This window comes from Phyllostomus discolor, chromosome 7 (genome assembly GCF_004126475.2).
Source record: "Phyllostomus discolor isolate MPI-MPIP mPhyDis1 chromosome 7, mPhyDis1.pri.v3, whole genome shotgun sequence".
Taxonomy (NCBI): domain Eukaryota; kingdom Metazoa; phylum Chordata; class Mammalia; order Chiroptera; family Phyllostomidae; genus Phyllostomus; species Phyllostomus discolor.
The window spans coordinates 33,457,350-33,471,044 of record NC_040909.2 but is presented as its reverse complement, the minus strand read 5'-3'; the positions used below and the strand labels follow the sequence as shown (position 1 = coordinate 33,471,044).

Here is a 13,695-nt window from a genome sequence, read left to right as displayed (position 1 = left end):
GCTATCTGTGTCTAGTGGCTACCACACTAGACAGTTTAGATCTAGGTGGTTGGTTTTTTTTTAACATTTTTACTGGCTGTTTTCTCCCCTAAATATAAGCTCCCTATACCCAGGAACCTTGTTGACTGTATCCTGAGCTTAGAAGAATGTCTATACATGTGGGTGCTCAGCTTGTATTTATTGTTGATTAAATATATTGAGCACCTTTGTTTCCCTGTTGCTACTCAATGGCTCTGAGGGCCTGAGCACCTGCACAGGAGCAGAGCCTGCTTGGCCCGAGGGTCACAATTTGTTTTGGCTCATAAACAGGAAAACTGAGGTTTCCCCCATTCCCCAAGGATCTGAGTCTCCAGTGACCTATCCACCTGAAGTCAGAGTCAAACTCATTTCTTCAGATTTTCTTCAGCATTGGACAACTGATTCACCATTGACAAGAAATTCCACCAAAATGCATTTATACACAGTTGGGTTCCTGGAGAGTTCACTGTCAAATACACAGGACAATTTCCCTTGCTTCTTCAACTCTCCCAATGCCAGCGAAGACAGAGGCAGCCAGTCACTGGAGATAATCTATCCCCGGGCTCACAAAGCTTCCTTGAGCTCTGTGCCTCCAGCAATAAACTGCTATCTAAGGGAGAAAAACTAAAGGAAAAACTCCATAGAACTAACAACTCACCCCTGGTACTCAACAGAATAGTGTGTTATTTCTCCAGGCATGGTCACTGGGCTCCACATCAAGAGATGCTTCATGTTGATTGATTGTACAGAGAGGTTCTGAGGAGCAGGCAGAAGAGCAACTCCATCTAGGATCAAGGCATATGGACAAGCTGACAGATGGGCTCATTTTGGAGGAATGCCACATCTTTAAATTAGTTTCTAATGAGACTTCATATGTCCATGAACCAGAAACACCTCTAAAATCATCATACTTGTACAAATACTAAATTTTTCTATCATTGTAATTCTGCCTTTGGTGATAAAATGGCACATTAATATTCATACTCACAATAGCTGATATTATTGAGCACTTACCATGTTCTATCTAGACCATATGCTAGATTGTTACATGATTATCTCATTTAATCCTCATGACCATACTGGGAGGTAAAGACTATTATTTTCTCCATTGTACACATGACAAAACTGAGGCACATTGCTTATAACTCTTACATCAGATCAACCTACAATCAGGCCTTGACTCTGCCACTTACTACATGACCTTAAGCAAGTTGAATAAACCTGACCCCTCCACCTCTTCATGGAATTTATACCCATGCAGGCTCCTGCCAGCTCCTCAGCACCTCCCTTTCCTGCTACTGTCATCCGAAGCACATGCCTTCACATCCCCCGACAAGGCTGAATGGGCATCAGCTCCCAGCTGGGAAGTATAGGCTGGTCTGCTGTGCAGGCAGTCCAATCCAGATAGGTACCCAGCCCCCTTGGAGACTCAGCCCCAGACACATTGAAGACACCTGGCCAGCCTGGGACACAAGCATCTGCTCAAACGTGTGTGGTGTGCCCAAGTATGCACACAGCAGGTCTACCATTTGCACACACAATGGAAGAGGCCTGTAATGCTGAACATGCCCTTATAAGAATTTTGGGCCGCCCTGGGGCTCATCCTGTGTATTAACCCAAAGTGCAGTCTGGCTTCTCTTCTTTCCCAATTTCAAACGTCCTTTTTTAATGCCTAACACCTGCCTCCCCTTGCTGTTACACTTGCAGTGATAACATCGAGAGCACAGTAGGAACCCTCACCCAGACCTTTTCATCTTGGTGTCTGTCTCCAGATTTGGCACCTGTTGTTATCAAGCAAGAGGATGGGGGTTGCCAGGGACACCCCACCTACTTCCCCTGCTTATTCACTAATGTAGGACCTTGATGATGCACCTCCATCCCACCCTCAGCATCTATGGCCTACTTTGTGAGGAAACACCTGGGGTACCCACAAGGGGGGGCTTCCTGTCCTCTCCACCCCTTACCTTGAAATCACCCAAGGGGTGACAAGGACCAGCTGCAGTGAGGTGGCATGAAAGGGTGGGGCATGGTCCTTTCTGACATTGTTTCTCTGGTAAAGTAATAAAACATTTTTTCTCATCAACTATGTAGGGAATGTAAAGCTATAATACATAATTCTCTGGAATGGAAAACTCCAGGCTCAGATGGTTTTACTGGAGAATGCTACTGAATTTTTTTTTAATTAAAACTAATTTTACACAATCTCTTCCATAAAATAGAGAGGAAAAAATACTTTCCAATTTATTTATGAACCCAGGATTACCCTGATACCAAAATCAGACAAAGGTAGTAATATATAGTTTAAAAATCAAAACAAAAAAACTATAGACCTATTTATCTCATGTATTTAGATGCAAAAATTGTTAACAAAATATTAGCAATCTAAATCCAATAATACATAAAAAGGATTATTCACCATGACCAACTGAGATTTATTATAGGTATACAAGGCTGGTTCAAGTTGATTTGAAAATCAGTTAGTGTAATCCACCATATCAGCAAGCCAAAGAAGAAAAATCATGCAATCATATCAATTGAAACATGAAAATCATTTACAAAATTCAACACCATTCATGACTTTAAAAAATTCTCTTCAAGTTAAGAACAGCAGGGTTATCTGAACCTGATAAAGACCATCCACCAAAAAATCTACAGCTCACATCTATCTTACTTGATGGTGAAAGACTGAATAACTTCCCCCTTAAAATCGGGAATAAGGCAAGGATTTCATTCTCACCACTTTTTATCACCATAGTACTGTTGAGTTCTAGCAACTGCAATAAAGCAAACAAAATAAGTAAAAGCATACAGACTGAAATGGAGGTGATAAGGCTATGTAGAAAATCCTACAGAATCTATAATTCTGATAATCCTACAGAATCTGAATTTGCTGAACTCCTAAAACTAGTGAGTTCAGCAAATTCAGCAAGTTCACAGGATACAAGATAAACATAAAAATTAATTATATTTCTCTATATTATCAATGAACACTTACCCACTGAAAAATAAAAATAGTGGTTCCTTGATATCAGAAGAGGATTGGTTCCAGGACACACCCCCTCCCCAAGCAGATACAAAACTCCTCAGGTACTCAAGTCCCTTGTATGAAACGGTGTTTGCATATAACCTACAGACTTCCTCCAGTAAATTTTAAATCATGTCTAGATTACTTATAATACTTATTACACTTACAATGTAAGTGGTATATAAGTAACTGTTATACTGTATTGTTTAAGGAATATAACAAGAAAAAGAGCCTACACATGTTCAGTACAGAAGCAACCATCTTGGGCCTAACTACCTCATATACATCAGCAACAACATAACAGGGTTTTTTTCCCATTCACTGATTTGAGAGAGAAAGAGAGAAACATTGCCTTGTTGCTCCACAGATCCAAGCTGATTCTTGTATGTGCCCAGACTGGGGATTAAACCCAGAACTTTGGTGTATTGGGATGAGGCTCTAACCAACTGAGCTACATGGCCAGGGCCATTCTCCAATATTTTTGATTTGTGGTTGTTTGAATCTATGGATGTGAAACCCGTGGTGGGTCAAATGTACTACTTACAACTACCCCCCCCAAAAAAGGGAATACTTAGGTGAAAATCTAACAAAACCTATTTAGGATTTGTATGGGGGAAAATCCACAATTCTGGTGGAAGATATCAAAGATTTAAATAAATGGAGAGACCTGCTGTGTTCACAGATTAAAAAATTCAACATAGTCAAAATGGTAACTCTCCCCAAATCAATGCACAGGCTTAATACAATTCCTATTGGATATTCAGCAAGGTTTTCTTATCCTGCCCACCACATGGGCCTTGCACTGCAGGAGATACTGGTTCTATAACCTGACACTATGCCCTAAAATAATGTCAATCATTTCAAGAGAATTACCTTGTTTATCACCAGAAGAAGAAAAGAGTAAGACTGACCTAGAACTTGGCCACTAAGCAGTCTACGGCATTGCTCATTGCCTGAGTACCTAGTGCCCACACACAAGCTTCAAAGGATTTGTAAACAAATTCGTGCCTCAGAAAAGTGATACTTCATGCTTTTAAACTATGGTCTTAAGATCAGCAGCATCACATTCCCCAGGAGTTTATTAGAAATTCAGGCTCTGAGACTGTACCCTATTCCCTACTGAACCAAAATCTGCATTTTAATGAGTCTCCAGGTAATTCATATGCATGTTAAAATTTGAGAAGCATGAATAGAAAGACTACATAGTGGTTCTCATCATCCTTGGCTGCTCACTAGAAATACTATTGTTGTTAAATTTCATTTTCAAATAATTTCAGACTTACAGAAGAATTACAAAATAGTACAGTGAGCTACCATATGAAATCAAGAGTCCTCATGATTTTGCTTTGATTTGGGACCATAGCTTTAGAATTTTTTTTTTAATTTTTAGAGAGGGAAGGGAGGGAGAAAGAGAGAGAGAGAGAAACATCAATGTGCAGTTGCTGGGGGCTGTGGCCTGCAACCCAGGCATGTGCCCTGACTGGGAATCGAACCTGCGATGCTTTGGTTCGCAGCCTGTGCTCAATCCACTGAGCTATGCCAGCCAGGGCTAGAAATCATTTTTTACACTCTCTCTACATAGACCCAGGCTTTCCTTCCAATAATCATTAACTCTAAGGCTTCAGAAGACCTAACAGTCACAAGCTCTGGAGCTCTGGCAGGCTAAAGATAATATTTTGACCTAAGTTTTGTTACAGCTCCTGAGCCCTTAGGTAGGATGACCCTCTGGCTACTTTTCCATGAAACCAGACAGAGAGACAGACTGACACTGGAGCAGACCTCAGAGCTGTCTTTAAGACATAAAGAAATGATTTATTACCTTTATTTCACTTCCAACTCATCAGCTCTTAACAGGACTGGAACCTCTAACCAACAGTGTCTTGTGACTTTGCCCTACGTAACCTGTAACTTATATGCCACTGGGGAGCTGGGTCTTTTAAGAGCACGAGCTCATCTATAGTCCAGATTGGACAATCATATAATAATAAATTATATGATCCTTCTTTTCTCCACTGCAAATCCCTGCTTCTTATTTCTTTTAGTCAGTGCATGTAGGAAGATGGACTCATGTGTTGGGGCTCAATAACAAATACACCCTTCACTCAGCCTTACATATGTATTTATACAGCCTTCCATAATACAGTTATTAAAATTAAGATACTTACACTGGCACAATGCTATTAATTAAGCTTCAGTATTTTTTTTTAAATTTCACCAGTTTTTCCCCTAATGTCTCCCCCTTTTTTGTTTCAGGAATCAATCCAGGATCCCACATTTAGTTGTCATATCTAGTTAGTCTCTTCCAAACTATTCTCCATCTTCCTCAGTCTTTCATGACTTTAAAATTTTTGAAGACTACAAGTCAATTGTTTTGTAGAATATTCCTCAGCTTGTGATTTGATTGTGTATTTTTGGCATGTATTCACAAGGAGTGCATGATGTTAGTATGTCTTATTATTAATGATATTAACCTTAATCACTTGATTAAGGCAGTTTCTCCACTATAAAGCTACCATTTTCCCCCTTATAGTTAATAAATCAATTAGGGGAGATACTTTGACACTATGCAAATATTCTGTTTCTGCTCAAACTTTCATCCATTACTTTTAGTATCTGTTGGTGGATATTGCTTGCAACAATTATTTCTCTGCTTTTCCAATATTGATTATCTATTTATTACTTGAAACTCTATAAGGAAGAGTGTTTCTTCCCACCATTTGTTTATTGAATCATTCATTTGTATCAGTTTGGGCTCATGGAAATTTATTTTAGTCTATTTTTATTCATTTTGTTACTCAACTTGCTCCAGCTTTGGCCAATGGGAGCTCTTTCAGGTTGGCTCCTGTGTCCTTTTGACTTATTCTCATAAGTCTTTAAATACTTAATATACTTTATTCTTAGAAAAATTTTATATATACTGAATAATTGCACACAGTACACAGAGTTCCTGTATACCCTTCACCAGCTTCCTCTAATGCTAATATCTGATATAGCCATGGCATATTTGTCAAAACTAAGAAATCAACATTGGTACATTACTCCAAACTTTATTTGAATTGTGCCAATTTTTCCACTATCTTTTTCTACTCCAGGATCCAATCCAGGATACTTATTGCATTTAGGCCTCTATCCATTTTTTAGCACTTTCTTACATACCACCAGCTGCTCCAGACTTATATTTTCTCTGCCCAGTTTTGGAACAGACTGCTGCTCTAAGGAGTCCCACCCAAGGAGATTTGAAAAATCCCAACACCAGGGCAGCACACTAGATTGATTAAGTCAGAATCTCTGGCTGTGAAATTCTGGCATTTGTAATAGTTTTAAAAGCCCCCCAGATGATTCAAATATATATTTGAGACTGAGAAACACTAATCTAGACCTAACCTCTGGAGGCCAAAGAATAGTTAAAACTGAACAATAAATCCCCAAATGCCAAAAGACTTACATGTATTTCCCAGCAGGCTCTTATGTTCCCTGAAGACAAAGGACTTTGTTTTATTCATCTCTAACCAGCACCTAGCCCAGAACCTGGCACATAGGAGGTGCTCAGAAATGCAAAATGAATGAAAACTAAACAGGTGAACCAAGCCTTCATCTGACCTCTGTTTTTCTAATCCTTGTCCACCTTAAATTAGACTTTTTGCTGCCCTGAGGTTTATGCTGAAGATGTATTTCCTAAAAACTTGAATCATTGACAAAGGTTGTATACCAGAAAGCCCTTGGGCAAACTTTTCAGGCAAAAGTTGCCTCTCCAAATGAAAGGCCATGCTGGCTTCCCCCAACTGGGTCTTCTGTCAATGACCCTCATTTGGGACCTCTTCTGCCACCTTTATTTCCAACAGCCTTTATGGCAAATACATCAGAAAAGGTAGCACCATCTTCTTTACTTCATCCCTCTCCTCCTTTTCTGACCTACTTCAATGTCTCAGCTTCTTCTGCACAGAATTACAAAGGGCACAGGCTCTGGAGCCAACCAAACCTAAGTCAAATCCTAACTCTCCCACTTACTAGATGTATATACTTGGGCAAATAACTGAACCTATTTGAGTCTTTGTTTCACAGTGTGTAAAATGAGGATAATGTTACCTACCTTGCAGGACTAATGTGAGAACTCAAGAGAACACTTTTGCTAATCTAAGTTAACAGTGTATGCTCAGAAATGGTGCTATGATTGTCATCATTGTTGTTCTTATTAGTAGTAGTAGTACTAGTGAGGATCAATTCCCTAAATCACACACTATTTGGAAGAGAAAGAGCAAGGCAAATCAATTCTACAAAGGAGAGAAATAACTCTACCCATCTGTCCAGAGACCTAGAGTAGCTAACAGAAGTTCATTTGGAATTTGCAGAATTCATCTACACAGTCCAGAGGAAATGGTCAAAACTGCATAAAGGCAAACCAAGGACTGGGACTTCTGGTCGAGACGGCAGCATAGGTAAACATGGCTCACCTGCTTGCACAACCACATCAAAATTACAACTAAATTATAGAACAACTATCATTCAGAACTGTCAGAAATTGAGTTGAATGAAAGTCTGATAACTACAGAATTAAAGAAAGCACATCCATCCAGAATGGTAAAAGGGGTAGAAAAGTGGAGTAGAGAGGGCTGGTCCCATAGACACATGTGGTGGATAAAAATTCAGGAGGGATATGTTGGGAGTGAGGAGTCCTAGTCCCACACCAGGGCCCCAGTGACAGGAAGATAAATCCCCATAACTTCTGGCTTCAAAAACCAGCAGGGATTTAGTCAGTGGAAGAAACTGCCGGTGATGGAGGCTGAAGCAGTTCCCCTTAAACATCCCACACATGGACTTACTCAGACTCACTCCCTCTGAGCTCTAGCACTGGGGTAGCAGCTTGAAAGGCACCAGCGGCATACAGGGAGGAACTGAAGTGTCTGGCATCAAGGTGGGAGGTGGGGGAGAGCTTTCTCCCAGACAGAAGGGAGGTCAGAGGCCATTGTCTCTTTTCTGAGCCTTCCCCTCACAGAGCCACAGAGCTGGCAGGTGGGTGCCATATCTGAGACTCCATCAACCTGGCTAACACTGTTTGCCTGACCCTGAAGATCCTCTGAGGCTCCATCCCACCCAACATACAGCTATTAACAGTGGCTTTTTCATATGAATGGCTGATCTTGGCTTATGCTTCACAACTTCCTAAATCCTCTCAAATAAGCAACAGCCAGCCTCGGTGAGCTCCCAACCCCCATACCTCTTGCTAAGTCACCCCAGGCACAGCACTAGCAGCAGCCAGCTTAGATTCACAGCTTGGTTTGCCTAGGAATCTCCAAGCCCTGCACAAGTAGCAGCCATCTCAGATTGTTCTATAGCTCAGGCAGAGTTGCTCCAGGCAAAACACAGGTGGGTGCTGACCTTGACAGCAACCATCCAGAAAACCCAAGAGTCTGCACACCCAGAGGACAGCTACAGACCATATTGGAGTACCACCACCCTGCCCCTGCACAGCTGATCCTCCATTGAGGGCAGAGGGTGGTGATACATGGTCACAGCCAGTCCTTGCAGTTGACTGGCCTGGGTAAATCCCTCCCATTGACCTGACAACAGCACCCAAGATTCAACTACAACACGAGGGTATACTTAGTCCACAAGAAGGGCACACCCTCAAGTACCAAGCTTGGGTCTTGGGAGGCTGTGCCAACTGGATCCTATAGGACACCTACTATATTAGACCATGCTACCAAGACAGGGAGTCATAGCAGCTCTACCTAGTACACAGAAGCTGCCAAAATGAGCAAACAAAGAAATATGGCCCAAATGAAAGAACAGATCAAAACTCCAGAAAAAGAAATAAACAGAACAGAGATAAGCAATCTGTCAGGTGCAGAGTTCAAAACATGGTTATAAGGATGTTCCAGGATATTAGTGAGAACCTCAATAGTATAAAAAGGATCTAGTCAGAAATGAAGGAGACACTAAGTAAAATAAAGAACAATTTACAGGGAAACAACAGTAAAGTGGATGAAGCTGAGAATCCAATCAGTGATTTAGAACATAAGGAAGAAAAAAAAAGGAAACAAAGAAAGAAATCAATCAGAACAACAAGAAGAAAAAAGAATCCAAAAAAAAAAAAAAAACAAGGCTAGTGTAAGCAGCATCTGGGACAACTTCAGGAGGTCCAACATTTGCATCATAGAGGTGCCAGAAGGAGAAGAGAAAGAGTAAGAAATTGAAAATCTATTTGAAAAAATTAATGAAAGAAAACGTCCCTCATTTGGTGAAGGAAATAGACATTCAAGTCCAGGAAACACAGAGAGTCCCAAACTAGGTGGATGCAAAGAGGTCCACTCCAAGACACATCATAATTAAAATGCCAAAGGTTAAAGATAAAGAATCTTAACAGCAGCAAGAGAAAAGCAGAGAGTTACCTACAAGGAGTAACCATAAGACTATCAGCTGGTTTCTCAAAACAACAACAACAACAACAACAAAAACTTTGCAGGCTAAAAAGGGATGGCAAGAAATATTAAAAGTCATGAAAAGCAGGGACATACGATCAAGATTGATCTACCCAGCAAAGATATTATTTAGAATTGAAGGGCAGATAAAGAGTTTCCCAGGCAAGAAAAAAATGAAAAGAATTCATTATCACCAAATCACTATTATTTGAAATGTCAAAGGGACTTATTTAAGAAAAAGATCAAAACTATGAACAATAAAATGTCAATAAATACATATATATCAACACTTGAATCTAAAAAACAAACTAAGCAATGAATATCGCTAGCTATCAGAGAGATGCAAATTAAAACCACAATGAGATACCACTTCACACCAGTCAGAATGGCCATCATAAACAAAGCAACAAACAACAAGTGTTGGAGAGGTTGTGGAGAAAAGGGGACCCTAGTGCACTGTTGGTGGGATTGCAGACTGGTACAACCACTGTGGAAAACAGTATGGAATTTTTCTCAGAAAACTAAAAATGGATCTGCCTTTTGACCCAGCAATTCCACTGCTGGGATTCCATCCTAAGAACCCTGAAACATCGATCCAAAAGAACCTATGCACCCCGATGTTCATAGCAGCACAATTTACAATAGCCAAGTGCTGGAAGCAACCTAGATGCCCATCAGTAAATGAATGGATTAAAAAACTATGGTACATTTACACAATGGAATTCTATGCAGCAGAAAGAAAGAAGGAGCTCCTACCCTTTGCAACGGCATGGATGGAACTGGAAAGCATTATGCTAAGCGAAATAAGCCAGGCAGTGAAAGACAAATACCACATGATCTCACCTTTAATAGGAACCTAAACAACAAAACAAAGAAACAAGCAAAATATAACCAAAGACACTGAAAGAGAGAACAGACTGACAGAGTTCAGAGGGGAGAGGAGAGGGAATTTCAGGGGAACTTCAGGGGAAAAGGGGAAGGGTATACAGGAACAAGTATAAAGGACACATGGATAAAAACTAGGGGTGGGTGGAAATGGGAGGGAGGAGGGGAGGGCTGGGTGGGTGGGTTGGGATGGGAGTAAAAGATAGAAAATTATACTGCAACAACAATTAAAATAAAATTTAAAAAATAAATTTAAAAAAACCCTAAGCAATGAAAAACAGACAGAATCATGGATACGGAGTGTTTTGATGGTTGCCAGATAGTAGAAGTATGTAGGGGGATGGGTGAAGAGGTGAGGGGATTACGAATACAAATAGATAGTTACAGAAGAGCCATGGGGATGTAAAGTACAGTACAGGAAATAGAGTAGCTACATAACTTATTCATATGACCCATGGACAGGAATGATGGTGTGGGGATTGTCTGAAGGAGTGGGGAGTGCTGGGTGAAGAGGAGTAAAAGGGGAAAAATTGAGACAACTGTAATAGCATAATCAATAAAATATAATTTTAAAAAGCTGCATAAAGGCAACCCCAGCTAAAGCAATTATCTGCTGACACAATCATTTGTTTATATAACCAACATTTAATAACTAACATGGGATTGGGGCACACTGACCCCTTCAAAGTGCTTTTGTTTACATCATCTCATTTAACCCTTTCCAACCTCAAGATGTTATATATTTTGACCATTTCACAGACACAGAAACTGAAGTTATATAATGATATAGTCATTGAGCTAATAAGGCAATACACACATACAGGTCTTTCTAGCTCTGACATTCTTGTAGTTTCTACCATTTTTTTCTTTAAAAAATACTTTTAAATTTTATTGTTGTTCAAGTACAGTTTTCTGCCTTTTCCCCCCACCCCTCTCTCCAACCCCATATTTTTAAATTCTGTGTAAGTTTATAGGTATCAGAAGAACATACTATATGCCAGGTCTGTTTGAAATACAAGTTATCAGGAAAAGGCTTAAAAAACCAGATGGCCTCACTGAAGAAAATGTCAAGTTAAAAAATGCTGGCCTTGGCCCCGGCCAGGTATCTCAGTTGTTTGAGTGTTGCCCTGTTGTCCCAGGTATAGCATCTTCAATATCCCATATAAGAATCAACCAATGAATCTATAAATAGGTAGAACAGCAAATAGATGCTTTTCTCTCTCACAAATCAATAAATTAAAAAATAATAATTTTAAAATGTTGGCCTTTCCCCTTCTCATTTGCCCCGCTCTTCTCCTTTTGGCTTCATAGAAGAATGTGTCCCATCAACTAATCAATCAGCCTACTACCTAACCAATCAGGCAACATTCTTAGCCTAAGCTATGGACTGTGACGACACCAGGAAATGTGCCCAGGCCCTGCCCTCAGGTCAATGCAGGAAACAGAACCCACCAAAGCAGAATAAATGAGGTCAGCGTCAAAGGAGGGAGAAGCCTGGGAAGGATCTGGGGGAGGAAGGAGCCATCTGGAATGATGATGGGAAGATGGGCTTGGGTTGGGGAAAGGAAATAGAGAGGGTACTTCTGGTCAGAAATTGTGAGGGTGTAATATGCCAACTGTGAAGACAGCAGCCACCTGTGGTCCATATTTGTTTTCAAGAAGTAATGAGAAATAGGATCAGGGCCTGAATATGTTGGATCATGAACAAACAGCAGATTTGAAGACCATGTGCTGAGCAATTGGGAGCTTTGAAGGGTTTTGGGGGTGAACTAGGAAGGGACACCATAAATTTACTATCTAAGCAAGCTGTAAACATTTGCAAATCTCCTTAACACTGATTTGTTGCCTGGTTTAAACTAACTAGAATAATTACTTTTCAGTGTTAAAAAATAAATAAAAAGAAAAAAGCCAGAAAGTTCTGAAGTATCCCACTGATACAGCAAAGGTGCCTAGTACCTTGGACTATTAAAATTAGAAATTTCTCTTAAATGTGATTTGATGTGATGAAACATCAAAGGCTACAGAGCTGTGATTTTTGAAAAAATAAAGCATGTAGGTACAAGTATCCAGGAGTGAAAGAGAGAAAATTATGTAATCTTATTGGCAGGGAAAGTGCCCCAAACCAAGTTGTGTTTTGTTTTGTTTTTTCAGTGCTATGGAGTACCTACCTGACTGCTACCTTTCTGGAGTGACCAGGAGAGTATCCAAAAATTAGATACTGGAGTATCCAATTTTTATGTCTTGTCCCCAATATTAAGGAAAATTGTGTCTTTTTATTCATTTTGTCTATTTTGTCAAGTCTTTACTCTATTTCTTGTCTGTACAGTTAGCATCTCTGATGCACACACAGAGACTGAGATAACTGCTGCAACTTTTAAAACCAGATAATGAGATAAACAACAACATGCACGGGGCTCTGCTAACCTTTAGGCTATTTGTTTTGATGCTTTATCTTTTTACATTGTTCTGTGGACATTAGGAGAAAGATATCCAAACAGAACACAGGCTTTTTCTTTTCTTTAAGATGAAGGGATGGATGTTTAAGAGGTGAGAAACCTTTTTAAAAGCAGACGTACAATGTTCTATGCTTATATAATGCAACCCCAAACCCTGGGAAAGTATTTTTCACCTTCTTAACCTATATTCAACTCCCAGTCTATTGGCTATATTCTAATTCATACTTACCTATGAGCAAACATGGAATCAAGGGGTAGAAAAACCACATGATAAGACTTGTCGAGATTTCTTCTAGAATCATCATGAGGGTCTGTGTGTGGCGGATTCAGCTTGACCTGGAACATTGTTTTCTTTCACAATGAAACATTCTGTCCATCTCCGCCATCCTTGCTTCAGGACGCAGATGCTGGAGCTGAGGTCTGAGCTGTTGTGCAGCCTGAATTGTTCCGGAAACTGGAGCCTGCACAGACAGCTCAAAAGGGGCGGGCCGTGTAGCACCCTCCCTTCTGCCCAAACCCAGATATTGCATCAGGGGGAGTGGCCTAGGAGAGTTCCAGAGAAAAGGTAACTCTGGAGAGCTTGAGAATCTGCTTAGGAGAAATACCCTGGACAATAGACTCTGTCCTGGAGGACCCTGCATGTCCCTAGAAACCCAACTGGAGTGAGCAGGCAGGATTATCTTGGCCTCTCATCAAGTAGCTGACCAATTCCATATCTCCATCCTGTGAGTTCATTCAGGCTGGGTACTGATTAGCTCTTTTTGCTAATACATATTCACTTCAAAAAAAAGTAGAAAGCCTAAAAAAATGTTTTAATACCTTTTAAAAAGTCAGGAAGTGAAGAACACTATATAGCTTCATACTCACTTGCATTTGCAAAAAGAAAACCTGG

At 40.2% G+C, this 13,695-nt stretch overlaps 1 protein-coding gene across 1 annotated transcript in view; it reads right to left on the bottom strand.

Annotated features, from left to right (window-relative positions):
* Positions 1–13,280, bottom strand: part of IL20RB (interleukin 20 receptor subunit beta) — a 33,695-nt gene extending 20,415 nt beyond the window's left edge. The window contains exons 1-2 of the mRNA XM_028518835.2: positions 13,033–13,280; positions 677–803 (exon numbers count right to left, since the gene is read on the bottom strand). Coding sequence (XP_028374636.1) covers positions 677–803; positions 13,033–13,108 — 203 coding nt within the window. The 5' untranslated portion in view covers positions 13,109–13,280. The remainder of the gene's footprint in view (positions 1–676; positions 804–13,032) is intronic.
* Positions 13,281–13,695: the final 415 nt, after the last annotated feature.